Source organism: Arvicanthis niloticus, chromosome 3 (assembly GCF_011762505.2).
Source record: "Arvicanthis niloticus isolate mArvNil1 chromosome 3, mArvNil1.pat.X, whole genome shotgun sequence".
Lineage (NCBI taxonomy): Eukaryota > Metazoa > Chordata > Mammalia > Rodentia > Muridae > Arvicanthis > Arvicanthis niloticus.
Window position 1 is genome coordinate 77,415,930 of NC_047660.1, and position 26,080 is coordinate 77,442,009.

The 26,080-nt window shown below is 46.0% G+C and overlaps 1 protein-coding gene across 1 annotated transcript in view; it reads right to left on the minus strand.

Moving 5' to 3' along the window:
* Polr3a (RNA polymerase III subunit A) overlaps positions 1-25,646 on the minus strand; it is a 38,991-nt gene extending 13,345 nt beyond the window's left edge. Inside the window, exons 1-20 of the mRNA XM_034498041.1 lie at positions 25,436-25,646; positions 22,793-22,928; positions 22,409-22,546; positions 20,882-21,053; positions 20,474-20,628; positions 17,841-18,080; positions 17,572-17,734; positions 17,326-17,462; positions 15,177-15,280; positions 14,896-15,037; positions 12,993-13,133; positions 10,537-10,606; positions 9,590-9,717; positions 9,303-9,441; positions 8,102-8,266; positions 5,500-5,672; positions 3,808-3,919; positions 2,795-2,913; positions 2,082-2,219; positions 118-288 (exon numbers count right to left, since the gene is read on the minus strand). Coding sequence (XP_034353932.1) covers positions 118-288; positions 2,082-2,219; positions 2,795-2,913; positions 3,808-3,919; positions 5,500-5,672; positions 8,102-8,266; positions 9,303-9,441; positions 9,590-9,717; positions 10,537-10,606; positions 12,993-13,133; positions 14,896-15,037; positions 15,177-15,280; positions 17,326-17,462; positions 17,572-17,734; positions 17,841-18,080; positions 20,474-20,628; positions 20,882-21,053; positions 22,409-22,546; positions 22,793-22,928; positions 25,436-25,479 — 2,787 coding nt within the window. The 5' untranslated portion in view covers positions 25,480-25,646. The remainder of the gene's footprint in view (positions 1-117; positions 289-2,081; positions 2,220-2,794; positions 2,914-3,807; positions 3,920-5,499; positions 5,673-8,101; positions 8,267-9,302; positions 9,442-9,589; positions 9,718-10,536; positions 10,607-12,992; positions 13,134-14,895; positions 15,038-15,176; positions 15,281-17,325; positions 17,463-17,571; positions 17,735-17,840; positions 18,081-20,473; positions 20,629-20,881; positions 21,054-22,408; positions 22,547-22,792; positions 22,929-25,435) is intronic.
* Positions 25,647-26,080: the final 434 nt, after the last annotated feature.

Consider the following 26,080-nt stretch of genomic DNA (forward strand, 5'->3'; position numbering starts at 1 on the left):
AAAGGTACTGATCCTCAGGCAGAGGTGACTAAGAGGGAAGTGTGACACTATGAACAGTGTCAACAGAGGACAGAGTCCCCAGAAGTTTGTAGCCCCCAATAGAATGCTGTATCTCACCTTGATGTTGTCCAGAACCCTTTTAAACTCCAGCGGCTCATCTTTGCCCTCCATGGCGGCAGGATCTAAGCCATCTCCTCCGTAGATGAACTGGATGATGTCACCGGTGGAACTGCGCACTGTCAGATCGTACTGAGAGCAGAGGTCTTCCAGGGATTTGACCAGTCTTCTCTACAGGAAGAGAAGGAGGCTCAGCTGCCTGCTGAGGACTGCTTCATAGCACACAATCAGACTTGCCATTCAGAGTTTTAAGGTCACAGGTCAATGATTTACTTGTCTGTTTTTCCTGGTGCTAGAGATCAACCAGGGGACTTACGTGCGCTAGATAACCACTGGGTCATCAAGCCTCATCCCAGCCCTGGGTTACAAGCACTTGTTACATCAACAGCACTTTATTAGCCATCCCTTAGCAGTGCCTCCCTTGACTGAGGACATGGAGGCACAGGCTCAGCAAGAGGCACCTCTTGCTCTAACCTTATCTTCACTGGGTTAAGTCTCCCTGTAACAGAAACCTCACCAGCCCCAACAACTTTGCACAGTGCTTTTCTGGGCTGCTTTGCCTTCCCGCCCAGCTCCCTATGGTACAAACTATAGTTTCTACACACACGCAAGCCAGGACACCTGTAGACTTCAGTACAGAGACTCGGATGCAAACTCTGCTTTTGGAAGGAACAGGGCAAGAATCTGAACCAAGAGCTGCAACCATTTCTCAAACTCCGCTTGGGAGAGTCTTCCACCAGCAGCCAACAGTGTACCTTAAAAAAACAAACTTCCCCTTGCCAGAACCCACTGCTTCTAGGTTAACATACTGCTCCGGGAATTCATACCACACATGTTCATACACTAAGTCACAGCTCATCATGCAGAAGTAGGAAAGGCATTCACAGTCCAGTGGGTTTCCGAGTGGCATACCTCATACCAAAGGGTGACTCCCAGCAGATAGCTATAGCACTCAACACGTGCGATACCAAACACGGCACAGACGGGGCTCTGTCTGGAACAGGTGTGTCTGCCACTATGCCCTCATCACCTTTGTTTGGCTCACTGGTTCATCAATCTTGGCCTATAGGGACCACACTTCCAGGGGAGATACAGGGGAGATACAAGCCGGAATCAAGTTTGTGGCCCAATAATGTGTCCTGTCAATTTTAACTGGTGCCAGTCAAAAACATGAAGAATTTTGGTGGGGCTAGGACTATGCTCGGCAGTGAAAGCCCTGGCCTAGCATTTGGGAGGCCCTGTGCTAGATCCCCGGGGCCTTCCAAAGGATCTATGTCTTGTAACACATAGAGCTACTGATGTCTAGGGAGTGGAAATGACCTCCACCAGGGTCTGGAAAGAAATCCTGCTGCAACCTTACAGGAGACACACAGGGTCAAGGTCGACAGCCATTTGAGAAGTGCAGCAAAAATTCGCTAGCTCAGCCCTGCTACCCTGCAGCTGTAATTCCCAGCAGCCATGGAAAGAGAGAATAATGGGACTTAAACAGTAGCAAAGTGGGAGGTAGAACCTTTTCAGTAACTAGCAGGCAGGTACCAACCCCACACCCTTCATGCTAGGAAACAGCCAGGGAGGCTGAATCACAAATCCCAGGCTATGAGCCGAGCATCCACCTACAGGGCACTCGGTTCCGCCAACTCCAGCCTGGTCTCCACTATTCAAGGTCCACAGGACAATCTGAGTTGGGCGACTATTCTGTTTATTTCTCTAGTTCTGTAGCACCAACATGTCTAAATGTTCCCTTCAAATCCAAGATGGTGGTAAACCACAGCTCACGAACAAAACCATAGACACACAGACACACACGTCTCTCTCTCTCTCTCTCTCTCTCTCTCTCTCTCTCTCTCTCTCTCTCCCTCCCTCCCTCCCTCTCTCCTTCCCTCCCTACCTCTCTCTCCTCCTACAGGCAGAGTTCACACTCACACAGAGCTATGCTCTGCAGCTAATGACACTTCCTCACTTACCTGCATGTATCCTGTTTCAGCAGTCTTTACAGCTGTGTCCACCAGACCCTCCCGACCAGCCATTGTGTGGAAGAAAAACTCAGTAGGCGTTAAGCCAGAGTAAAAGCTATTGGCCACAAAGCCTTTGGCAGCAGGAAGCTAAAGAGAAGTAGGAAAGAAGAAAATGAGGTTCAAGATCCAAAACAGTAAAATCCATCCACAAAAGAAAATGTCCCCTGGACATTTCCCTATGGCTGAAGGACTGGCAGGTGCTGTATGCCCTTGCCTGTAGTAGGAACAATCTGAATAGGCTATCTTTCTGGAGTGCCAGTGCATCTGAGTGCCTCAGAAGAGGGAAACGTGTGTTGGAGCTGCTGTTCCAAAGTGTCAAGGAACTCCAAAGGTGCTGAACCCATTCTCTAGGCAGCTGCTGCCTTCAAGGCATCCTTACTGTGGGCCAGCCCCACCCACCTCCACGCACGAACCATATGTAGCTAGAGCTACTAAAAATGTAAATATAGACTGTTGTGATGGTGGGGAAACTCTCACATGTCAGCAGTCACCAAACAAGCACTTCAAATGTTTGAAGACTGATGTGAAGGGGACCTAGTACCACAACAACACATCATAGTAAACACCACATGGAAATAACCAATGGTGGCGCTACACCCTGATAGTTCTGTGTTCCTCAGAGGACAACCTAAACAAACCTTCAATCTTCCACTGCCATTTACCTTTGAATGCTTCTCAAAGTGAGGCAAAGATCTGTTCTCAAAGCCATCTGGAACCCGAGAACCACTGATGGCTTGCTGTCCCACACAGGCAATCATCTGTGATATGTTAATGAAGGAACCTGGGGTACAGGTCAGAAATGTAAATTGTACTGGAAAAACATAAAAATGCAAAACAGTAACAGAAGCCAGGCAGACAGAGGCTAAAACAGAATGGGAACACAACCCTTATGCTCATAGCCTAGGAGTCCAGGGGTGGTGAAGGACAGAAGCTACAGCAATGTGGGTGAAGCCAAGGAAAGGCCTCAGGGGCACGTGCATGTGTGGGGTGGAGGGAAGAGCCTCTGGAACTTTCCACAGTCACCAGACTGGCCTTCTGGACATGGGGTTTGCATACAGAGGAGGACAGGGAGGAGGCGTCTGAATGAATGACAAGACTAAGAAGCAAAGACAGAGGAGGAGAGACTCTAGGTGTACACCAGGGGCAGGAAGTAGAACAACGGGTAAAAGGCAGCCAAGGTAGAGAGCTAGAATTCTACTTCATAATAAACAAAAAGTACAGCAACAGAAGCCCCAGGTTCTGAGTTTGAGTGTGGATTATGAAATCTAATGCCTTTAAGGGTCTGAGTAAATACAAAGTCACACTTGCCACACCTAAGATAAGGCTATAGCGCAGTAGTAAAGCACTTGCCTAAGGTGCACGAGGCCCTGAATTTGATATTCAACACCACACACACAAAGAAAGGAAAAAGATTGTTACATCACTAAATCTATTACTGAGAATTCCCAGCTTTTTTCTTAACATCAAATTTAGTCAAAGCACCTCCAAACTCAGGAACCCAGCCATAATACCAACCAGTTTCTCCGAAAGACTTAAACTGCCCTAAATGCAAGCAAAGGCTCACTCATCCATGACTTAGAGACAGGCGCTTAAAGAAATGAAGAGCCTCTATGAAGTTCTAGAGGCAATCCCCTGGCAGGCCACACAAAAAGCCAACCCTGAGGGCTTAGCTCACCTTTGGAACCACACAAGGCCATGGTGAGAGGGCTGTTGCTCTTGTCCAGCTCTCGGAGGCAGGCACTGCCAGCATGGTCCCGGATCACAGACAGCTCCTTCAGGATCAGAGCCTGGGGCAGGAGGGAAGAAAATGCAGTCCATGAAAAGGCACAGCTTCAGTCTGATATTTACAGAAAATTCAAATGAGTCCAATTTCCAATTGGTGAAGTTTACTGAGCTCTGATAATCAAAAGGCCCAAGTTGCATAAAGGCCTTTCTTCTGTAGAGTTCTGAAAGAGTGTGAATAGCTATTCATGAAGCAGCATGTATAAATGGCCTTGTACACTGCTATGTGACAGCACCTGAATATAGCACTGTGTGCACATATGGCCCTGTAAAGACACATTCAGCAAGTGAAGGAAAACTACTCACTCTGCTTAAACACTCTATCTCTCTACCTGTTCTCACCAAGCACGCTTTTAATCTGCGTGAGCAAAGAATGTTGACAAGATGACTCCAGGAGCCCCCTTACCTGTGAGCACAGTCATAACCCACAATTTAAGGTGCCGAACCCCCTAGAAGTCCTGGTCCTATTGAGGACTCTAGTAATTTGAAGCACTCTCTTATCTCTCTGTCTAAAACTCAGTAAGACTGAAAGTGAGCTGACTTCCAGGGGATTAATATAGTCCTTGGAGCCCAGCACTCAGAAGGCTATGGAGGAATTGTGAATTAGAGACTATATAGGCTTACATAGAGAAACCTTGTCTCAAAAAACTGTCACAAAGAGAATTCTTCATCTCGCCACCTCTCTTTTAGTCATAGTATTGCTAAAGCTGCCCAACCTGGTTTTGAACCCTCTTTAGCAAAGTATTTCTATGATCTGAAGAGAAAACAAAACACTGGCTTTGAAATCTCCATTTTCCTGCCTCAGCCTCCAGGTAACTGGGATTATAGGTATGCGCCACCACATTCAGCTTAGAAAACTTAATGCTTCAAGAGCCTATCTCCCCCACGACAGTGAGATACAGACACAAGGTGCAGGCCAAGAGAAGGCAGAAGAAAGAGAGACATGGTGACACATACTTGCAAGTCCCAAGACTCCAAGAGGCTGAGGTCAGAAGAGCTTAAATTAGAGGCCAGCCTGAGCTACAGAGTGAGACTGTCACAAAACAGAACAAAACAAAGCCTGGTGCCCCACCTGTTGGGAGTGCCCCACCTCCTGGCACCCCACCTCCTGGCACCCCAGTCACTCTGGAACTCCAGGCTTCTAGAGGAGAAGTAACAGATTTTGATGTGGCCAGCTCAGCACTCAGCCAAGTGGCTTCACATGTGAGGCTGTAGGCTGAGCGTGTAAGACTAAGACCGTCCAGTATTTGTATTCCCCGTCCTGTACCCAAGTTGTGGTAATGATCAACCCACTGAGTTAGTTTCTGAGTGGTGTCTCTGGAAGGATGCTGCAAGCAGGGAGGGCAGAGGCACTGAGGGACAGAGCAGCCCCATGAGGTCAAAAGAATAGATATCATGTTTTCATACCAAAGAGTGTGGAGCAAAGACCCTGCCTTGTCAAATAAATAAGAACACAGGCCAGGACTGTGACCAGATGGTGCTCCCCTTCTTAGTCCTCTGCCATCTCCTCTTCCTGGCTTTTAACCCATCCCCAAGCACACTGTAAGCAGGACAACTGACCATGCTGATCTGAGGGCAGTCTCACCTCGAGCGTCTCCTCGGCGGTGCAGCCTGGCTGCTGCTGCAGCTTGCCTGTGTTCAGAGCTTCAATGTATTCATCGCACTTTTTGTAACCAGCATTTAGCAGCTCATACTTGGCTTTCAGCAGTCCCTGGCCAGGCGTGACATCACCAATCCCGATGGAGAACCCACGGTTAGCTGAGGAAGAATTGGCAGGCAGAATGGGGGTGATAACCATCATCAGTTGAGCTGTCAGGAGAGCTCATCCCTACTGTCTGCCCTCCTCATCTCAGAAATCACTCTCAAAGAGAGAAAAAGAAGAAGTGCCAGGTTGGGGTGTAACTCAGTGGAGAGAGTGCTGTGTGAATCGTGGTTCTGTCCCAATAGGGAGAAGAAAAGGCAATATAAATGCCTCTTCTGGTAGGCTAGGACCAAGCTTCAGATGTGAAGAAGTGAGTAGCTGATCGGTCAGTCTTAGCTAAAGAAGAGGACTTCTCATGTCATGAGGGGGAGAACTAACAAGTCTAGAGAAGCTTAAACCTGAGGTCACTAGGTCCTATAGACATGGAGATGAATGTACCAGAAACAAGGTGAGTGGGTGGAAGGTCTGTGTAAGGAACAGGCTTGGGTTGTGCTTCAAAGGGAGATAGCAGGACACATGCTCAGAAAAGGACCCAAGGGTTCTGGATTTGGGAATACCAGTCACAGCCAGATAGGACAAGACACTGGAGAACCACCTGTGGAATATATAACAGGGAAAACTGAGCCCCCTCCTTGCCCAGCTTCCAAGTCACTATCCCCAGGGAAGACATGTCTTCTGATGTCTCTGAAGAAATCAAGCCTCCCTAGGAAAACCTGTTATTAATGGGGATAAGTGGTGGCCCTTTGGATGTGAGGTACTAATCACTGACTGGAAATGAAGCTGTGGACTGATGGGCCTCTAGGTTCCTTAGTTGAGGTGAGAGCCAGTCTTCTCACTGCAGGCCACCACTTACCAACAGAAATGCTGAGAAGTGAAAGGAATCAAGAATAAAGACAAAGATAATAGAAAAAAGGTATAAAAAGCAGAATTGATACAGAAATAGAAATGCAATTAACACAAGGTAAAAACAGCAAGAAATGAGAATAAAATTATCCAAGAAATAATGAGGAAATTTCCTGAAAGAAAGGATACTGTTGCAAACTTATAGGAGTTGCCTGAGTGATTAGCACAAGAAATGAAAAAGCGGCGGCTGGAGGAATGGCTCAGAGGTTAAGAGCACTGGCTGCTCTCCCAGAGGTCCTGAGTTCAATTCCCAGCAATCACATGGTAGTTTACAACCATCTGTAATGAGATCTGGTGCCCTTTTCTGACATGCAGGGAAAACATTATATCCATAATAAATAAATCTTAATCTTTAAACAAAACAAAACAGAAAAAGGAAAAAAAAAAAGGAAAAAGCCTATACCTGGGCTTAACACACACACACACACACACACAAACATCCAAAACATCATGGGAATAAAAATAGCCACACCTGGGCTAGAGAGATGGCTCAGCAGTTAAAAGCGCTCACTGCACTTCTAGAGGATCTGGGTTCAATTTTCAGCAACCACATGGCAGCTGCCTCTAACTCCAGTTCTAGGGTTCCTGACACCTTCACACAGACATACATCCAGGTAAAATATCAATGAACATTAAAAATATAAATGATAAAAAAGAAAAAGCCACACCCTTTCAATTGTACCTCTAGAAGCTAAAACGGACAAGAACAACACTGAAGGGATTCTGAGGAGAAGTATCCGATCTAGAATTTTTCATCCAGACAGAATTAGTCAAGTGTGAGTAGAATCAAGATTTTATGGTTGGCAAGGTGGCTCAGTGGATAAAGGTGTTTGCCACCAAGCCGGATACCAGAGTCTGATCTCTAAGACCCACATGGTAAAAGGGGAGATTCCTGTAAGTTGTCCTCTGACCTCTGCACTCACGCTGTGGCATAGCGTACCCTTACTCAAACACCACACACCACACACACCAGCAATGAAACTCAATTTGGGACACATGCAAAAATCACTTGAGATAGCCAGGTGGTGGTAGTGGCACACACCTTTTATCTCAGCCCTCAGGAGGCAGAGGCAAGTAGATCTCAGTGAGTTCAAGGCCAGTAGGGTCTACAGAGTAAGTTCTAAGACAGCAGGGATACACAGAGAAACCCTATCACGAAAAACCAAAAGCACTCGATATATATACCTTTAAGTGTGAGCAAGCAGAAGAGAGCCGTGTAAGCACAGCGGGCTGATTCGGAATCATCTGGTTGGGATGCAAGGGAAGCCTAGAGGCTGCAGACCTTTCCCAAGTACCTGGGAAGCATCCCACAAAGGGCTTTTTATGCAATGTACCCATTTATAGACAACAGGAAGCTACTACAAGTTCTGACTAGAAAGGAAAAAAAAGGAAATCAAATTCGTATCCCCAACATGGCAGCCTTAAGTCAACCTCACTAATACATGCACAAATGACTTAACATTTTGTCCTGTGTGGGTGTGGGATGAAGCAGTGGAAGAGCACACTCATAACACACTAAGCCTTTCCCTATGGCAGCATTAACACGAAACTACTGTACAGTAGAAGCTACTGAGACACTCACACAGGTAGACAGGAGCCAGCCTGGCAAGCCGAGACATGGCATCGGCAGCCTCATTCTGCCCCCAGTCTCGTAGCAAGATGTAGAAGATGTTGTTCTTAGACCCCGAGCCCAGGGTCCCTTTGTCCATGCTGCCGCACATCAGCTCGCTGTTCTGGATGGTGACATCTGGAAAGGTGATACTGACAATGCATTTAAGTGAACAATTATCTGGTCGAGAATAATGCTTACATCCTGAAAATTCAAAGTACAGCCAAAGAATTTTGCCTTAAAAATTTGTTTTCTGAGAAGGCAACAAATATGAGAAGAACCAGTATCCCTCCAAACACTAGACACAGTAGAAGTTCTGACCTTCCGAGAACTCAGCAGAGCATCCTGGAGATTCACACAGCTAGTCCCAAGGCCCTGCTAGCCACATTGATTTTGACCTTCACTATGCCAGGGACTGTTTACCGGTGAGCTGGGGAGAGCTAAAACAGATTGTGCTAGGCAGTGACCACTTGATGCCGCTTGTGAACCTCACTCGGAGTCACTGTTTCTATTAAAGAGACTCAAATGAACTGTATTTAAATCCTCTTTCTGTTATACTGAATCTTCATGTTAGCAAGACTTCTTTCTGACAAAGTAAAATCAGTTTTAAAAAAAAAAACCCATCAGTCTTGAGGAGGGCTGTGGTTCTGTGATAGCATCATGCATGAGGCCCTGAGTTCAGTCCTCAGCACCAAAACAGATCGAGGTGGGACTGCTCACCACTGAAGAGCCAGCTAGCACTCTTGAAGTGAGGCAGAAGGATGCTGTTAGCTCCATGCTGGCGTGGGTTGCAGTGTGAGACTTTACCGCCATTAAAAATCTCACTTAGTAGTCGTGCTGTTAGACAACGAACACACTGTCTAAAAGGCATATATAATAATAACAACAATTGTAATGATAATAACTTATAAACCTTAAACAAACTTTGATGCTCACCTGCTCCCCACCCCCCACCCCCCAAGAAAAAAAGAGAAAGTGCACTAACTGACAAAACCATTAAAAAGGACCACTTTGACCCAGGATCTCTGCCACCTACAGGAATGGAGACTGATACTTCCTAAAGAAAACCTTTCCTCCTGGGCCTTTGTAGAAACAATGGAGGTGGGCTTACAGAGTGGAGGTCACTCTCGGCCACCTGCTTGCTCCTCCCATGCCCTCCTTTCCTTCTACTCACAGGAATCGTTGGTACAGAGGTCTTCCCCCTTGCCACAGTACTGTTTGCCCTTGGTTCGGAGGTTGGCCCTCACTGGATTGTCATCACTAGGTTTGAGGATGACACTGAAGATCTGCTTTCCCGTCCACAGAGTAACAGGCTGGAGGAAAGGAGGGGGCAGATGAGGGCTGGTCTGCTCTCACCACAGCCCACTTCAGTAAAGCAAGAGGGTGCAGTGGGGACAGGCAAGCCCAGCAGCAGCACAGTCCCCTCCACTCCACCCCCAACCCACACAGACCCCAACACACCTTTAATATTGTAGGGGGTGGGAGGCGCACTTTAATTTTTTCATCTTTGCCAACCAGTATTGAAGCAATAATCTGGCAAGCCTTGGCTCGATCAAAGAAAGTGTCCTTGAGGGTGAGGAGGTAGGCACCTAAGAAGGTAAAGAATCAGCGCGTGCACACACACACACACACACACACACACACACACACACACACACACAAGGAAACATACTGGGGGAACGCACACATTATTAACCTTCAAGTCTGTTTCCCAGAGAAGAATTAAAACAGAGGTGCGGACTGTGGCCTTGACTCTACTCCAAAGTTAGTGAAGTGGCTTTGTTTCATCCCCTGCCTCAATTCAGAGCTGTGGCAGTGCCTCGGCCTGATACTAGGCCTAGAGAACTTCTAGTTTCAGGAAGATCAGCCTTGGCTGCATCATAAGCTCAGTCAGCCCAGATGAAGCCCTAATAAACACCTTCCAACACGTACTTAGCCTACATGAAGACCTTCTAAATTGCTCTCCCAGTTCAGCCAGTATGAAGTCCCACCTAATCCCCCAAACGCAGACTCAGCCTACCTGAAGCAATGGCCCCTGCCCCAACCTCCTCTTTCTAAGCCTCCACCACAAAAGAAACAACAGAAAAACAAATGGAATGTCTGTGGAGCTCAGTGAGTGTACCCAGAATCAAATGCTTAAACAACCAGTTAATAAGAAGACTTCCAGCAAGCTCAAGGGCAAACGACACACCTAAACAGGGCGGAGCACAGAGGTGCACACCTATAACCCTGACACCTGGGAGTGTGAGACAGGATTCTGAGCACAGCCCAGCCGAAGCCATACAGGGGACCCTGTCTCAAGCCAACACATGAATAGCATACAGTAAATACTGTTCAGTTCAGGCCATCGTGTGAATCACTGTGGCTAGAGAATTCAGCCTTCTTTCAAGTTGACTTCACAAACTCACCTGTTAAGAAGTCCTGAATGGCCGCAATGAGTGGCTCCCCATTTCGTGGGGTTACAAGGTTCGCTTTGGTCTGAAGGAGAAACAAGTACACGTCAGACACTCTAGCTGGACATTGCAGTCTGAACCACATGACTGTTGAACCGAGAGGTCTCTACCCAGCATTCTTATCACCTTGTAGTTTTCTTATCTATCAAGGGAAAGAAAACTCTTTAGTAGGCACTCATTCCGTAGCCCAGGCTGGCCTGGAACTCACAGTGATCCTCCAGCCTCAGCTTCTCCAGCACTAGCATTAACAAGTATAGACCCAGTCAGCTAAGAACTCCCTTCCCTGGGTGCTAAGGGGAGTGTCTTCTCTGAAATCAGCCGCCAAGTCCACGATTCTCCACACTCACAACAGAACTGAGCAAGTTCTCTTGTTTGAGCTGCTAAGTTCTAACAGCACTTGAGAGCAAACACAAGTTTCCACGTCAGAATAGGAATCGTCTAACATCCATGAGGTGATGTGGAGTGAGTGCTCCTGTGACTGGGTTTTCTGGGTCTCCTTACTACCTCCAAAACCCTGTCAGACAAAGACCTTTGACTTCACAACTGTAAGCCACTACACAGTAATGACTCTAATGGGTCTGGAGTGGGGCCAAGACCCACTCACCTAGGTTTAGAGACCCCAGAGGGAGAGCAGCAGGTGACCTGGGGCAGGCAGAGGATGTGGGGTAGAGTTCCATCATTTTGTAAATCTGTGTACTCTGGGCCTACATCCAAGCTCAGCCCTATAGGCCTTCCTGAGAACTATTGCATCGTAGTGCCAGGTCAAAACCTTCTCCAGTGAAACTCAAACATTTGTTCAGATGAGAACCCCATCCCCACTCCACCCCCTACAAACACACACAAGTGTCTAAGCCTCTAGTTAACAGATGTTACTTTAACCATTAAGTTTGTCTAAAGAATGACAGTGGGACTGCTCCCCACAAGCAAATTCTGACTGGCTGAGTCCAAATATTGTCTGTTCTTCCTGGGAATATTTTAGTATATTACTTTTAATTACAAAACAGCATATGCTTTCTGTTAGAAAAACAAAAACCCTACAAAGACGGACAACACAAAACCCCAGAATTAACACCTAGACTAAGGCCTGAATCGGTTAAGTCTGAAGTATCACATCAGTGATGAAGCCTGTGGCTAAGCATGGTATTTCACGTCTGTTATATTAGGGCTAAAAGCAGATGTAGGAACATCACAGTGAGTTCTAAGCTAGCCTGTGCTACAGAGCAAGCCCATCTCAACAATGCAAATGTGGAGGCTGGGAGTGTAGCTTAGTGTGTGGGAGTGTGGTCAAGGTTATGAGTCAATCCCAACACTATAGAAGAAAAGATGAAGAAAGAAATAATTGGCTTTAAAAAAAAAACTATTTACATTTAGTGGGACTGGGGACTGAATTAAAGGCTCTGAGCATGTCAGGAAAGAGTCCACCATAGCTACAGCCACACTCGACCTACAGGTGATTTTTTTCAGGGTAGGATTACAGAATACTTACAACTATAACACAGGTTAGTTTACAATGTAGAAATGTAAGCCAGAGGAGAAAAAAGCCAAGGCAGATGTAGTGTAATGTGTGTAGTCTTGACCACTAGGGAGACTAAGGCAGGAGGATCACTTGAGCTCATGAGTTCAAGGCTAATACAGGCAAAACACCTAGGTCCCAATTAAAATCCACAAAGCCCAAAGCTATACCAAGTAACTAGTCAGGAATTATTAGAGGGCAGAGCCCTACAGAGCAGGCACCCAACAGTGCCATGTGCAGCAGGGGTAGGAAGCCCTGTGAGGACAGTCCGATAGACAGAGACCAACTCCTCTGAGCAGGCACAAACCTCCGTATCACAGAACCCCTGCAGCCACAGCAGTCTCATTTTAAGTCTGGAGGAGAAAATAGTAAAGTGCCCTTTAAGAGGCCAAAGCAGCATGCAATACACTTCAGGAAAAGTTTAATTTAGAACATACATGGGCCAAAAGCTACCAGGCAATCCACTTAGTAGGGCACCTTCCCCCAACAAGGCCCATACCAGAAATGATGAACTCCCTCCCCCACCCTTTTTGAGACAGAATCATGTAGTACATGCTGGCCTTGAACTCATAATGTTCTTGTCTCTACCTCCAGTAGGCTGGGTCTCACTCTGCAGCTCAGGTTCTTAAGTGCTGCAATTACAAGCACGCATCATCATGCTAGGTTACATCTTCCCTTCTTTTTACTTCTTTTCTTTTAGAAAAGTTTCTCTGTGTAGCCCTGGCTGATCTGGAACTCATTCTGTAAAGCAGGCTGGCCTTGAACTCAGAGATCTGCCTGCCTCTGCCTCCTGAGCGCTGGGATTAAAGTCACGCACCACCCACCCAGCTGAGCCTGGCATTAACTGCACTGCCATCTCATGTGGAGCCCTTCTCACAGGCAGTGTCCCACTACCTACCCCCATGAGAACAAGGGCCTCTGCTTTGGCTTCCTCTGTCTGAGGAAGATGAAGGTTCATTTCATCCCCATCGAAGTCTGCATTGTAGGGGGTGCAGACACACTCATTGAATCTGAAGGTCCGGTGGGGCTTGACCCTGGCCTGGAGAATACCAAACAAAATGAAATATGAAAAGGACTTAGGCATGTCCAGAAGAAAAGCATTTCTACATGTTCTGTGTGGTAAATACTCATTTGTAGATTTAGTCAACAAGCTCTGGGAGACCAAGACAAAGCTAACATACAGAGGCAGACACCACCACAGGAGACGACACGTACAGTCCACACTACCCAAGCACTCATAAAGTTTCACACTGAGCTTATGACAGGTGGAAGCCAAAGAACAAAGAACCCAAGCCTATCAAGTAAGGAACTTGGCAGTGGCTGAGTCCCACCTCCCCAGACTGGAAAGGAAGGGAACAAACTAGTCATGAATGCTGCCTTTCCTCTGTGAATGGTACTGCAGGGTGAGCCGCTGCCCTAACAGCAAAGGAAATACTTTCATTAAAATTTGTCTGGATAATGCATGATAATAGAAAGAAGTTAGAAATTAGGGTTCCCTTTGTGGGCTCAGTATTTGAATCTTTTTGTTAGTATCAGCAAGAGGGATGGGCAGATTACATGAACCTCCCCAAACAACACAATAACCAACACCATCTATGCATCAGTTCTGCCAAAAAGCTGAACCTGAATCTGGTGAGACCTTCAGGCCCATTTCGAGCTCACAGGGATGAAAAGCAGCAGCAGGAGCAGAGCCTCATCTGCAGGTGAGCCCACAGCACACAGCTCTTCAAAGCCTTGTCTGCTTCTGCTGGTAAGCCTATGACACTCAACACTCCTCAAGAGGCCTGCTGAGGCGAGTCTTTTAAGCATTTTAGTTGCTTCCCCCCCCCCAGGGTTTCTCGGTTATAAAAAGGGTTTCAGGGTTATAGCCCTGGCTGTCCTGGAACTCACTCTGTAGTCCAGGCTGGCCTTGAACTCAGAAATCCGCCTGCCTCTGCTTCCCGAGTGCTGGGATTAAAGGTGTGTGTACCACCACTGCCTGAGCATTTTAGTTGCCAAGTTAACAGGCAAAAGCAAACCCAGATGATTTTCTGCCTATTTTATATAAAGCTGTGTGCACAACACGTGTGCCTTTGCAAATTGAACCATTTCTGCCTTTTTCACAACAGCTCCCACTTATATCTGTGCTGTGTATGGTTCTTACAGCTCGCATCTAAAGAACTCTTAGGGGAGCTACAGATGGTTCTGAGGTTAGAAGCATTGCTACTCCAGAGCGCTCATGTTTAGTTCCCAGCCCATCCTGGTCCTCCAGTTCAGGGGATCCCATACCCTCTTTGGGTAACTATAGGTACCTGCACACATATGGTGTTTGCGCACGTGCGTGTATACACGTATGCACACACACGCAAACACACACACACACACACACACACACACACACACACACACACACACACACAAATAATAAAATCTAAAGAATAACGTAAAAACTAAAAAGTTTTATTCCTGACAACCTGAGAACCCGAGTTTGATTTCTGGGAAGCTCATGGGAGAAGAGGAGAATCAATTTCTACAAGTTGTTCCCTAATTCCACATATGCATCATGTCAGAACCACAGACACAGACATACACACATACACACAGACACACACAGACACACACAGACACACACAGACACACACACACACACACACACACACAATTTTAAAGGCTAAAAGAAGTTTTATTTAAACCGAAAGGGAAAATTCAAAGTTGTAAAACTTTGAGATTTCCAGCAATTTTAACTCATTCAGAACTCAGCTCTGCGTATACCCTGTAAGCTCCCACTCAGCAGGAAATAAGAAAGGCAACCTCACACTCACCAGATGGGCCATGATGCTCAGTTTGTGCAGTGAGGGCTGCCGGTTGAACAATACCACATCTCCATCTATCAGGTGTCTCTCTACAATGTCACCAAACTTGAGCTCCTGAGCCATCTTTTCCCGATTTCCGTACTTGAGGAACCTAGGGGTGCAGCATACATATGGTGTCTGAACTAAGTTCTCTACACTCCAAAATGCCACTCACTATCTGGAATGCATGCCATGGTCCCGGTAGCAGTTCTGTAAAGCAAGTTAATCCCACTCAACTGAAAAGGTGTTACCTTTTCATCTGCATGTGTCTCTGTTGGATGAAATTGGCTCCTGGGTGGACATCAGGACCATTTCGAACCAGTTTCCTCAAAAAATGGATGTTTGCTTTGTTCACCTAAGGGACCGTGATAAAAAACACAGTGAAACAGTCTTTCCTTTCATAAGCTAGCCAACAGCACTCAGTTGTTCCTTGTATAGATTCTAAGAGAAAAAAAAGCTACCATAGGGCTTGACTGAGGTTTAAGAACAAGCTGCAGACAGAAGCCTAGATCTAAGGAGGCATGGCTAAGTCTCTTCTCAGTCTCCAGCTTCCCCATCTCTACTATACCGTACTGCACTGTGCCAACACTGAACAGGGCTGCAATCAGTGGCAACTTCATCTGCCAAAGTCTACTAGGCTCTAAGACTTAGAGGACATGGCAGCAACACCACAGGCTGTGGCCTGCTCCAGCCACACTCTGTAACTTCTCAGTCAGCAGTTCCCTGGGAAGGTATTAGATCATTTTTCATTCAAATGAGCACACGTTGTTACTAGTTTACCACAAGCACTGATGACCCAGGCTAGAAATCCCAGGCTAATCAGCAAGCTTTTACAAGCAGGACCTTCAGTGCTCTAGGTGTCCATGCAGAGCTCAGGGTTGGGTGTAACCACCATCTTATATAAACTCAGAGTATGAACTGAATGCAGACTGCTACAAACCAGCAACAGCTTTTAAATGATCAAACTCCTTGACTCTGTGATTAAAAACTAAGAACCCATCCCAAGAAAACTAACTAGGAAGAAGAACTGATTGTTTTGATTGTTTTGACAATTGTGTGGCCAGAAGTTTTTGGACGGCCAGACTGCAAAATGTACAAGCAACCGAGAAACCCTGACTATTTTAATTAATAGCACTGTTTAGGAAAACGTTTTCAGTGAAGTAGTTTAAAATATGGGGATTAAACCAACAAAGGTGTTCAAAGTGTTGTTGGTAGGCAAAACAAGTTGGGGAACAGAGGTGGGAATGTATGCATTCATAAACAGGAAGCATGAAAGAGAGATACTCCAAATACCACACTCCCCAAACCGTCACACATCTCAATATGCCCACATCACTAAAACATGGAACCCAGAATGGTTAAGTAACACTGACTGAAGTGAAAACGGATTGAGTGGGTTTTGATGTTTGGGGGAAGCCTGAGCTAGAGGGCAGGACTTTTTGCTTTAAAACACTGCTGAGCTGGGCAGTGGTGGTGCACGTCTTTAATCCCAGCACTTGGGAGGCAGAGGCAGGCAGATTTCTGAGTTCGAGGCCAGCCTGGTCTACAGAGTGAGCTCCAGGACAATTAGAGCCACAGAGTGAGACCCTGTGTCAAACAAACAAACAAACAAACAAACAAACACAACCCCAACAAACCACACCTTACCAAAACAAAACACTTAAAAAAACTAATATTGGCAGACTGGAGAGGTAGCTCAGTGGTTAAGAGCACTAACTGCTCTTCTAGAGGTCCTGAGTTCAATTCCCAGCAACCATATGGTTGCTCACAATCATCTGTAATGGGGTCTGCTGCCCTCTTCTGGTGTGTATTATTTATATATGTATACTCACATACATAAATAAAATCTTAAAAAACAAAACTAAAACAAAACCCTATTATTGACTATAGTTACTTGATAATAACTGTCTCTTCAGAGTCAGTGAGATGCCATTTTTGGTCTGTGGTGCAGGGTGCAAGTAAACGACTGAGTGTTTATGTGCCTGGCACAAGCAGTCCCAGGTTAGACCTCTACCACTACAACAAACAAACACCCAATAACCACCCCCTACAACTTTGACTGTACCAGTGCAGATGTTACAGAGGTTGTGTGTGTTTAAAGTGAAATGAACTGGAGAGATGGCTAAGGGGTTAAGAGCACTGACTGTTCTTCCAGAGGCCTTGAACCTCATGGTGGATCATCACCATCTATAGTAGGATCTGATGCCCCCTTCTTGTGTGCAGATATACATGAAGACAGGATACCCATTTAAAAACAAACAAAACCCCCATAAAGAGGAATGAGATATTTTCACAAAGCTGTGTGGGTTTTTTGGATATTTGCTTCTATGTGTAGCATGAACTATCAAAATTAAAACACTGGACTGTAAACAAAGAACTGGGGAACTGAATGCTATTTACCTTCTCAGGAAAAGTTAGGATTTTGGCCACATGAACTGGCACAGCTACTTCATCAATCCGGAGGTTAGGGTCAGGTGAGATAACTGTTCGGCCAGAAAAATCCACCCTCTTCCCGGACAGATTACCTCTAAACCGACCTAAATAAATCAAAACACATCATGAGTTCCATGACACACTCTGTGCTGTTTGGTGGTTATCAAACAGACATCTACTCCCTCAACAGGGACAATCTTGTCAGGAACATACCCTGTTTCCCCTTCAGGCGCTGCACAAAGCCTCGAGTCCACTTCTTAGGAGCCATATTGAGAGGGATGCCAGAGAGCTCACTGTTGATGTAGAGGGCACACTGCAGCTGCAGGAAGTCCCAGTCCTCCATGATCATCTGTGTCTTGGCTCCGGAGATCCGATGCTATGAGTACAGAGAGAGGAGAAACAAGCCTGCTCTCTCAGTCTTCTCGGATGTGACTGAGCAAACATCTCCAGGGGGCAGAAGTTAACAGGAAGGAAACACTGACCTTTTTAATAACATCATTTAGGAAAATGATCTCTGTCAGTTTCATTGTCAGATCATCTTCATTGGTTCCAGACTTCAAATCACTCACAACAGAAGGTCTGATACACAGGGGAGGCACCAAAAGTCGGGTGAGGATCAAATCAGAGGGCTTTCCAGCTTCTGGGTTCATCAGAAGTAACGGGACATCTTCAGCTGGGATGCGCTTAAACAAGTTCAGAACTACTAAGGGATTCAAGTTCTCCTAGGGGAAGTAGGAAGGAATAGGGATAGTAGGTTAGTTTCTTTCAGGTTGGTAAGGTTATCCTTCCCTGTTTGCTTTGCTTGGAGACAGGATCCCATATAGCCTCAAACTTGCTATGTAGTGGAGAATTGCCTAGGGCTAGCTGGCCAGCCAAGTCCTGTCTCTGCTTCCCCAGAGCTGGGATTACAAGCGTATATCATCACACTGGCTACCTCCGACATCTGGGTTCTAGATACTCATCAAAAATCCTTTTATAAGCACTTAACTGAGTATCTGTTTTCTTTTTATTATAATCAATTTTTTCTTAATAAGCTTATATGTATTACCTTTGAATTAAGCCCATTAATAAGTGTTACTTTGTGAGGAAGGCCAGGGCTCACAAGACTCCACTCCTAGCTGAGGAGCCACTGCTAATTGATGGCCCTTAGGGAAAGGACAGCCAGTTCTCTTTAAGGAGCCACATGTTCCAGTAATGACCTCACTCTTGATAAATTTGACTTGGTGGATTAGTTAAGAGTCGGAGAACATGAAGCTAGGAAGGGACAAGCCATGGATCTGAGGGGATGTAGAAGAAGAGTAGGGTGAATATGATGAAGATATACTGTATGCATATATGGACTTCTTAAAGAATCAACAACAATATTACATTAAAAACATTAGGCTATGAGTTGCTAACTTATTAAGAACTATGCAAGTGATCAGAGATCTAAAAACTCTAAGAATATAGCCAGGCATGGTATCACACACCTTTAATTCCAGCTTTTGGGAAGCAGCCGCAGAGGCAGGCCAGCCTGGTCTACATATTGAGTTACAGGACAGCTAGGACTACATAGAACAGTGGTTTTCAACCTTCCTAATGCTGTAACCCTCTAATACAGTTCCTCATGTTGTGGTGACCCCTAACCATAAAGTGATTTTCATTCCTATTCATAACTGTAATTTTGTTACTGTGTTTTCTGATGGTCTCGGGTGACCCCTGAGAAAGGGTTGTTCGATCCCAGCAGTTAAGATGCACAGACTGAGAACCACTGACACAGAAAGACCTTGTCTCAAAAAAATATCAAATTGGGGCTGGAGAGATGGCTCAGTGGTTAAGAGCACTGACTGCTCTCCCAGAGGTCCTGAGTTCAACTCCCAGTAACTACATGGTGGTTCACAACCACCTGTAATGGGATCTGATGCCCTCTTCTGGCGTGTCTGAAGAGAGACAGTACTCACATACATAAAATAAATAAATAATAAATAAATAAATATTTTTTTTAAAAAAGTCATTATGTGGCTTGCTTTCTACTTATTAAATTTTCTGGGGATTTTTACTAACTAAATCTTACATTTCAATAGTGAAATGTTATACTTAAGTTGACATTAACACATATTTTCTCCAGGGATCTAGGAGAAAAACAAAGTAAGAAAGAAACATCTGAATAGCTACTGCTATCATGGAAGGCAACTGTGAACTGGAGGGATGGGACTGGTTAGGTAGCTCCTGTCTTCCAGCCGTGAACGCCTCCCTACCATCTGAGAAAATAAGGTAGGAAATCTTCAAGTGCACTAAGAAATGGTAGGAAAAGAACAGAGAGAGGCCAGACCTCAGCTGAGAACCAGTCGCAGCTAGACAGGACACTGGAATGGCATGGAACTGAAAGGCCAGAGGACTGGAAAGTCTAGCCTGCTGGGGGCACTGGGAAGAGGCTGCTGGCAACTGTACCCTATACAAGGATGCAGAGACCAGGAACCACAGGTGAGGAACACAGCAAGCAGGCCTAGACAATGTGAGAGACTGATGACCTCCATGGAGGGACTATCCACCAACCTCAGGCTGTGCACTGTGTGACATGAGTTTGAGGACACACTAGTCTTTTGGGGACAGACTGTAATTCCTGTCCAATTCCTCATGGACCTGTATTGTTTGAGAACCACTGCTGTAGATCCTTTTCTACTCAATCATGTGGTGCTACCCACAACAGCATAGACTGGGCTGGACTAACCAGCTCCACCCATGACCTGGGTGTGGGAGCACAAGCCTGTAATGCCAGCACTTAGGAGATTGGAAAGTTATGGGAATGGAGGATCCTGGGCTACACCCTGAGACCCTGTCCACCCTTCCCACCCCCACTAGGAAAGAAAAATACTAAAGGGAAATCACAACGAAGTAGAGTTACAAAGCCAATTCAGATAAACTTTGTGCCACACATACACCTATCACAGTCCCGGAAGGTGCCATGGGGAAAGACAACATAAAACCCTCGTTACTTTTTGAAGAATGTGGATATACTGGGGATGGAGAGTGGAAGAGGAAAGGAATGTGTATGACTGTATTTGTATACATGTGCATGCCCCTGTATGATGTTTGAGAGGTGCAGGTGAAGGGCCAGCATACTCCTCCAGCTCACCTGGGCCTTTCCCAGCAGTGGTTCAACCTCCTTGTTATGCTCAATGGCTGTCTCAAAGGACTGCAGAAAGTCTGATACAATCGGATCCATGACTTTTTTGTTTGTCTTGTATTTTTCATGAATTATCTTCAGTAAACCACATTTCTTTACGGTACCTACAAGAGGGAATTAATTTACCAAGGATTAAAAAAGTCAGGTTCTCAGCTACTCTGGCTAAAGGTTATAGTCAAACGAAGCTGCTACAGCAATCAAAGGGAGAGGAACATTTTTCTAGGAACACACCAGCTGCTGGGCCCATAATCCTAACTCACAGGAAAACAGCTGATTTAAAAACATCATCCAGAACCAATCCATCAAACAAAGAGTGAGCAGAAGAGCCATCACTGAGCCTCTGGGCATTCCCCTCACCATTAAAGGCACCACAGTAGTGACAAGTGGTTTTCTTCCGGCACTTATCTGAGATCTTCTTCTTCAGGCCTCGCTTCTGCAGGTAGGTTAGGCCAGGCCTCTTCAGGAAATCCAGAAACTGCTGCTTCTCTTCCTGGGACAGCATAATGTGGCAGCAGGTTTTGCAGATCATCTTTCAAAGGGTAAGCAGAATGAAGACAAAGATAAGAGGCTAAAAAATTTCCCTTCTTTAAAAATGTCACCTCTGGAGTTACCAAGATGGGTCATTGGCCATGGTGCTTGCTGCCAAGCCTGATAACCTGAGTCCAATCTCTGGGAGCCACAAGGCAGACGGAGAAAACTGACTCCTGTGAGTTATCCTCTGATACCCACTGAGTGGCACTATACATACATACATACATACACACACACACACACACACACACACACACACAATACTACTAAACATCACCACTTTGTGTGTACATGGAGTGAATTATCAGGAACCAAGACCTACAAATAGAGTCAGCCCGTGTTCCCTGCACGCTGCTGGCGCTCAAGGCCGGATGGCAAGATTCTGTTTCTGTTTCTTCTTTGTGCTTTGTGATTGTTACAACTGTCATTATTTTTGTGCAGTGCTTGGGACTGAAGCTAGGGCCTTACGCATGCTAGGCATGCCTATCAATGAATACATCTACCCTATGGCCCTTGTTTTTTGAGACAGAATCATGCTATTTAGTTCAGGCTGATCTTGAACTCACATGTCTCAAGCTAGCTTCAAATTTGCAATCTTCCTGCCTCTGCCTCTCCAGCCCTGTGATTACACGTGCACATCACCACTCCTATAGTTTTTAACACTTGGAATCTAGATTTTTTAAGACCTTAAGACGCCGGGCGTTGGTGGCACACGCCTTTAATCCCAGCACTTGGGAGGCAGAGGCAGGCGGATTTCTGAGTTCGAGGCCAGCCTGGTCTACAGAGTGAGCTCCAGGACAGCCAGGGCTACACAGAGAAACCCTGTCTCGAAAAACCAAAAAAAAAAAAAAAAAAAACCTTAAGACAAGGTTTCATTGCACAGCCCAAGCTGGCGTTGAACCTGGGATTCTCCTTTTCTGCTTCTTGAGTGCTTAGTGTATGTTAAGCCTAGCTTAGCACTGTTTGCAATGAATAAACTACCACTTCCACTTGGGCAGATTTTTCTTTTCTTTTAACACGTACTTATTTCAGTGTGAGCTACAGCTTATGTGTGAAGATCAGAGGACATTAGGAGTCAGCTCTCTCCTTCAACAACATGGGACCTGGGAATTGAACTCAGGTGCTTAGATTGGCACCAAATGCCTTTACCCATTAAGCCAATTCCTCTGCCAGCTACTACTTTCTCAAGGAAAACAGAATATTACAGAATCTGTAAGGAATTTTAACATAATGCAAGATTATAACACTATGTACTGAGTATAGAAACTTCTGGATATATCCCTCCTCAGTCACAATTCCCGGGTTCATTCCAACGCCTCTTAGTGAGCACTGCTGAACTTCTCCCTTGCTTACCTGTAAGATGCCGATGACAGCTCTGAAGTACCCGACATGAAAGCATGGCAACTCTAGATCAATGTACCCATAGTGGCCTAGACAGTCGGCCAAGTTCTTCCCACAGGTCTCACAAGGCCGATCCTTTTCACTTGTACCCTTTGGAGGAAAGAACACCCAGCCATTAGTGGAGAGCACAAGAAAGGGGCTCAACCTCATAACTCACAACCCGCTGGGAAGCCAGAGTGTCCATATGGGTCCCACAAAGGCTAGAGTTCCTGATTCAAACTCAGATATTCGGGGAAGGAGAAGGAGGGAAGACTGAGAAACCTGGCTCCTTCTTTTGTGGCAAGCCAACTGATTAAGTGTGTCAACTGTGGAACACTGGGAGGGACAGGGCCTTACCATTCTGTGGTCAAGCACTCCATACAACAAGGGGGCGTGGTTGTTGTCTTGGCTGTACAGGTTCTTACTGACAACCTGGATATGTGCCTGCTGGCGCATCTCCTCAGGGGATTTCATTCCAAAGCAGATATGGCTTCTGCAGCGGGAGCAAACAGGGGAAAGGTATAGGAAAGCCCATGGATCTAGGCACACACACAGAAACAACCAAAACCAACCTGCCCTCCGACTCGCTGGACAGGCTCGTTCCACCAGACCCAAATACAGCTTAATAACTGGGTCTTCCTTCAAAATATCCCTTTATCGTCTGGGAAAATTTCTATTTTCCTCATGAAATGTTATTGCTCAAGATCTCTCCCTTGGTGGGTGGCCTAATGATGAACATACCTTTCTCATGTTACTGTTCTGCAGGCAGTGGTTCACCCCCACTCTCTTACCAACCTGGACTTGCTTCCCTGTCTCTGCTCTCAGGGCTCCCTACACCCCGAGTGTTCCTCTCCTCTCTGTATACTCTTCTTCTTTACTGTCTTCATTTAATCCTTTAGAGTCTTTTGAGGTTTCTTCTTCCATTGCTATCATTTAGATATTGGAACCCCCCCCCCCCCCCCCCCCCCCCCCCGCCACAACCCTCCTCTTCTTTTCATTGCACAATCCTCCTAGGGATGTCCTTTGTATATAGAGATGTCTTCCAAATCTCTTTATGTTGGCCATCTCTAGCCAATTGGGCACGAGCATTTCCAATTCAGTGAATCTGAAAAGCTATGTCTATATCACACGTGTACAGACTTCCCCCCCCCTTGGCTGTTTTCTAAGAAACACAGTCAAACAACAATGTACACAGACAAAGAGTTTATCTAGAGATACTGTGCTGTTTTGAATAAAAGACTTAACATCTTCAGAGTTAACTATCTGTTTGGAGTGGATGGGGGGAGGGCTTGGAAACAATGTCCCATAGAGTGCTAACTGTTTATAAAAGATATAGAGGGGCTGGAGAGATGGCTCAGTGGTTAAGAGCACTGACTGCTCTTGCAGAGGTCCTGAGTGCAATTCCCAGTATCCACATGGTGGCTTCACAACCATCTGTAATGGGATCTGATGCCCTCTTCTGGTGTGTCTGAAGACAGCTACAGTGTAGTCATATACATTAAATAAATAAATAAATAAATAAATATCTTAGAAATGCCTAAAAAAAAAAAGATATAGAGAATTAAAACGACATGGAATGGTACACCAGGGTCTGGTCAGAACGCCTCTCCACAAAGGTGACCTTCCAGCTGAATTCTAAGTAGGAAAGGGCAATTAGGAGAATGAATGTCTGAAGCAAAGGTAAAGATGCCTGGGCCCCCACGCACTGGGCATCATCAAAGTATCACATCAAGTGGCACAGTGATGGGCAGACAGCTAAGGGGACAAGATGAGCCTAGTAAGGCCTGCAGGGGAACAGGGCTTGGGAATTAGGAGGGAAACAAGTGTAGGTGTTATTGAGAGCTGCTAGAATATCCAACTGACATAGACCTAGCTCGAGTTTGAAATGGAGGGTCTTGCTCTGTAGCTTGGACCAGTCTCAAACTCCTGACTTCCTCCCTTGGCCTGAGTGTGTGACTATAGCTTGTGCCATCTAACCTGACCTCATCTGCCTTCTAAGAGCATCCCTGGGCTGCTGTGTGAGGATCCTTATGGGTGGACAGTGAGAACAGCCGGGAGGTCACTCAGGTAAGACGCCTGTCCCAGTGAATTCGGTGTGGGTTCCTTTAAATCCACTTCTCTCCAATGTCCCCACATCCACCCTCAGACCCCTGGCCCCAGCTCAAGTCATCATTATTGCCAGTCTGGATCACTGTCATGGCCTCAAACTGTGCCCTAGTCAAACATTCCAAAAGTCTGACAGGACTTTCAAGACTCACAGTGTACGTCCACTGCTTCACTTCTATCAGCCCACCCTGTCCCTCCAGTATGCGTTTTAAAAGAGGCCTGGTCTGCACCGAGCCCGAACTTATTCATTACTAGGTGTTCTCCATATCCCTTCTGCTTGTCCTTGCATTTGCCACAACCATGGCTTATTTGTCTACTCTACAATAGACCAAGCAGAAAGACTGCATTTGTGTGGAACCTCTAGTGCACAATAATGGCCTCAGTACACTCTCTTATGCAAGTTGAAGAAGAAAAAAAAAGATCCGCCTTAAGCCTCGCTCCAAAAAAACAAAACAACCCCCCCCCCCAAACAAAAAACAAAACATGAAAACTCATAAGGAGGGTCTAGGGCTTAATAGTTAAACTTTGAAACAGAGAGCCCAGAATAAGCAGCTTGGTTTCTGAGTCTGCCACCTAGCTGCCAGTGAAGCCACTTTCTAGCTGGCAACCTTGAGTCAGCATACATAGTCTCCTCGTGCCAGAGGAAAAGGTTCGCCGAGAGGAGTCAGCGCAGGGATTCGGGAGGTGGCATCTTTGCCTAGAATGCCTGTTCCGACGCCGTTCCATCCATCCCACTTTCTCCACTGTATTTAGGGAACCCTCCCACCCCAGGATCTGAAATCCCATCCTGGAACTTCTTTCTTGACTTCTTTAACAACTGTCCCTCACCTGGGAACCTCGGGACCCGGGACCTCAGCCTCCACCTCACCCCCACCCCTCCGGCTGCGTCCTTACATTTTCTTAGCCACATCCGTCTCGCGAAACTGCTCCTTCACCATGGTGCCGGCTGGCCGGACGCCCTTCTCGGAGCTGCGACTACAAAAACCACTGTCGCTGCACCTTGCCGGGGGTGCTTAGGTAGTCAGGGGTAAGGAAGCCGAAGCAGTCTCCTCCTCGGCCACCGTAGAGCGCCGCACGTGTCGCTTCCTCTTCCGCCGCGGGACTTAATGAAGAGAGGCTTCGCTCACGCTGCTTTGAATCCTCCCTCTAAGATCGCCACCTAGCGACTCCTGTATGAAAATGCATCTATGTCGCGCAGAGCAAAACAATGCCTTTTCCGGTGGGTTTCTCAAAAACAAAACAAACAAACAAACAAACAAAAAACCAACCAACCAACCAACAACAACAACAAAACGGCAGAAGAGAAGTACCGCTCTCTGTCTCTTTTTAAATCTCAAGACCAAAAAGTTACATCAAATAGGAAAAAAAAATCAAAAAGTATTTTGAATAAAGAGAGTAATTATTTAAGGGACATCGGAAGCCAAAATCCACCTGCCAAAGGAACAGAACAGCACCATGTAGGCAATCCGAAGAAGAAACAAGTAGCTGAAAACAATAGCTATGCACACAAGGCTTCAGTTTATGAAGTTATTTGAAGAG